We start from the raw sequence: 552 nt of genomic DNA on the forward strand, positions 1-552 counted from the left end.
ACATCCCCACACCTCCAACACTTTCCTGGTTCTCTTGCTCTCTGATTCACAGGAGGACCCTTACCATCAGTGTTCTTGTCGACAGTCATGCCCGGAGACTTGTAATTCTGAAATGAGAACTTGCTTTTGTCTGCAGTGAGAGCAGGATAAGGCTTTCTTGCAGGGGTTGCTTGCTCAATATCCACTGCAAGCCAATAAGCATCTGTCAGTGTTTGTGGCCTAAGTGGCCGGAGCTGGAACTTAATAGTAGCCCTCATCCCGTTAACATAACACTTTACAAACCACATCTCAGTCAGATTTGGGTTGTCTTCTTGAACTTCCGCCATTAATTCCTCAAACTGGTCAGTATACTCGGCAATGGACAAATTATTTTGCTTGAAAGCATTAAATCTGTCCACTAAATCATATGTGCTGGAGGCAGAGAATCTGTGCAAAATCTCTTCACAGAACTGTGCCCAATTATACTGTTTCTTGAGAATTCCTGCCCTTCTGAGCCACACATCTGCCCTGCCCACAAAATACATCTGAGCCAAAGAAACCTTGTATTCTGAT

At 44.4% G+C, this 552-nt stretch overlaps 1 protein-coding gene across 1 annotated transcript in view; it reads left to right on the forward strand.

Annotated features, from left to right (window-relative positions):
• The first annotated feature begins 357 nt into the window (after nt 1-357).
• Nucleotides 358-552, forward strand: part of LOC119315953 (protein TIC 20-v, chloroplastic-like) — a 2,568-nt gene continuing 2,373 nt past the window's right edge. The window contains exon 1 of the mRNA XM_037590379.1: nt 358-428. Within this exon, the coding sequence (XP_037446276.1) occupies nt 358-428 (71 nt within the window). The remainder of the gene's footprint in view (nt 429-552) is intronic.

This window comes from Triticum dicoccoides, chromosome 6A, assembly GCF_002162155.2.
Source record: "Triticum dicoccoides isolate Atlit2015 ecotype Zavitan chromosome 6A, WEW_v2.0, whole genome shotgun sequence".
NCBI lineage: Eukaryota > Viridiplantae > Streptophyta > Magnoliopsida > Poales > Poaceae > Triticum > Triticum dicoccoides.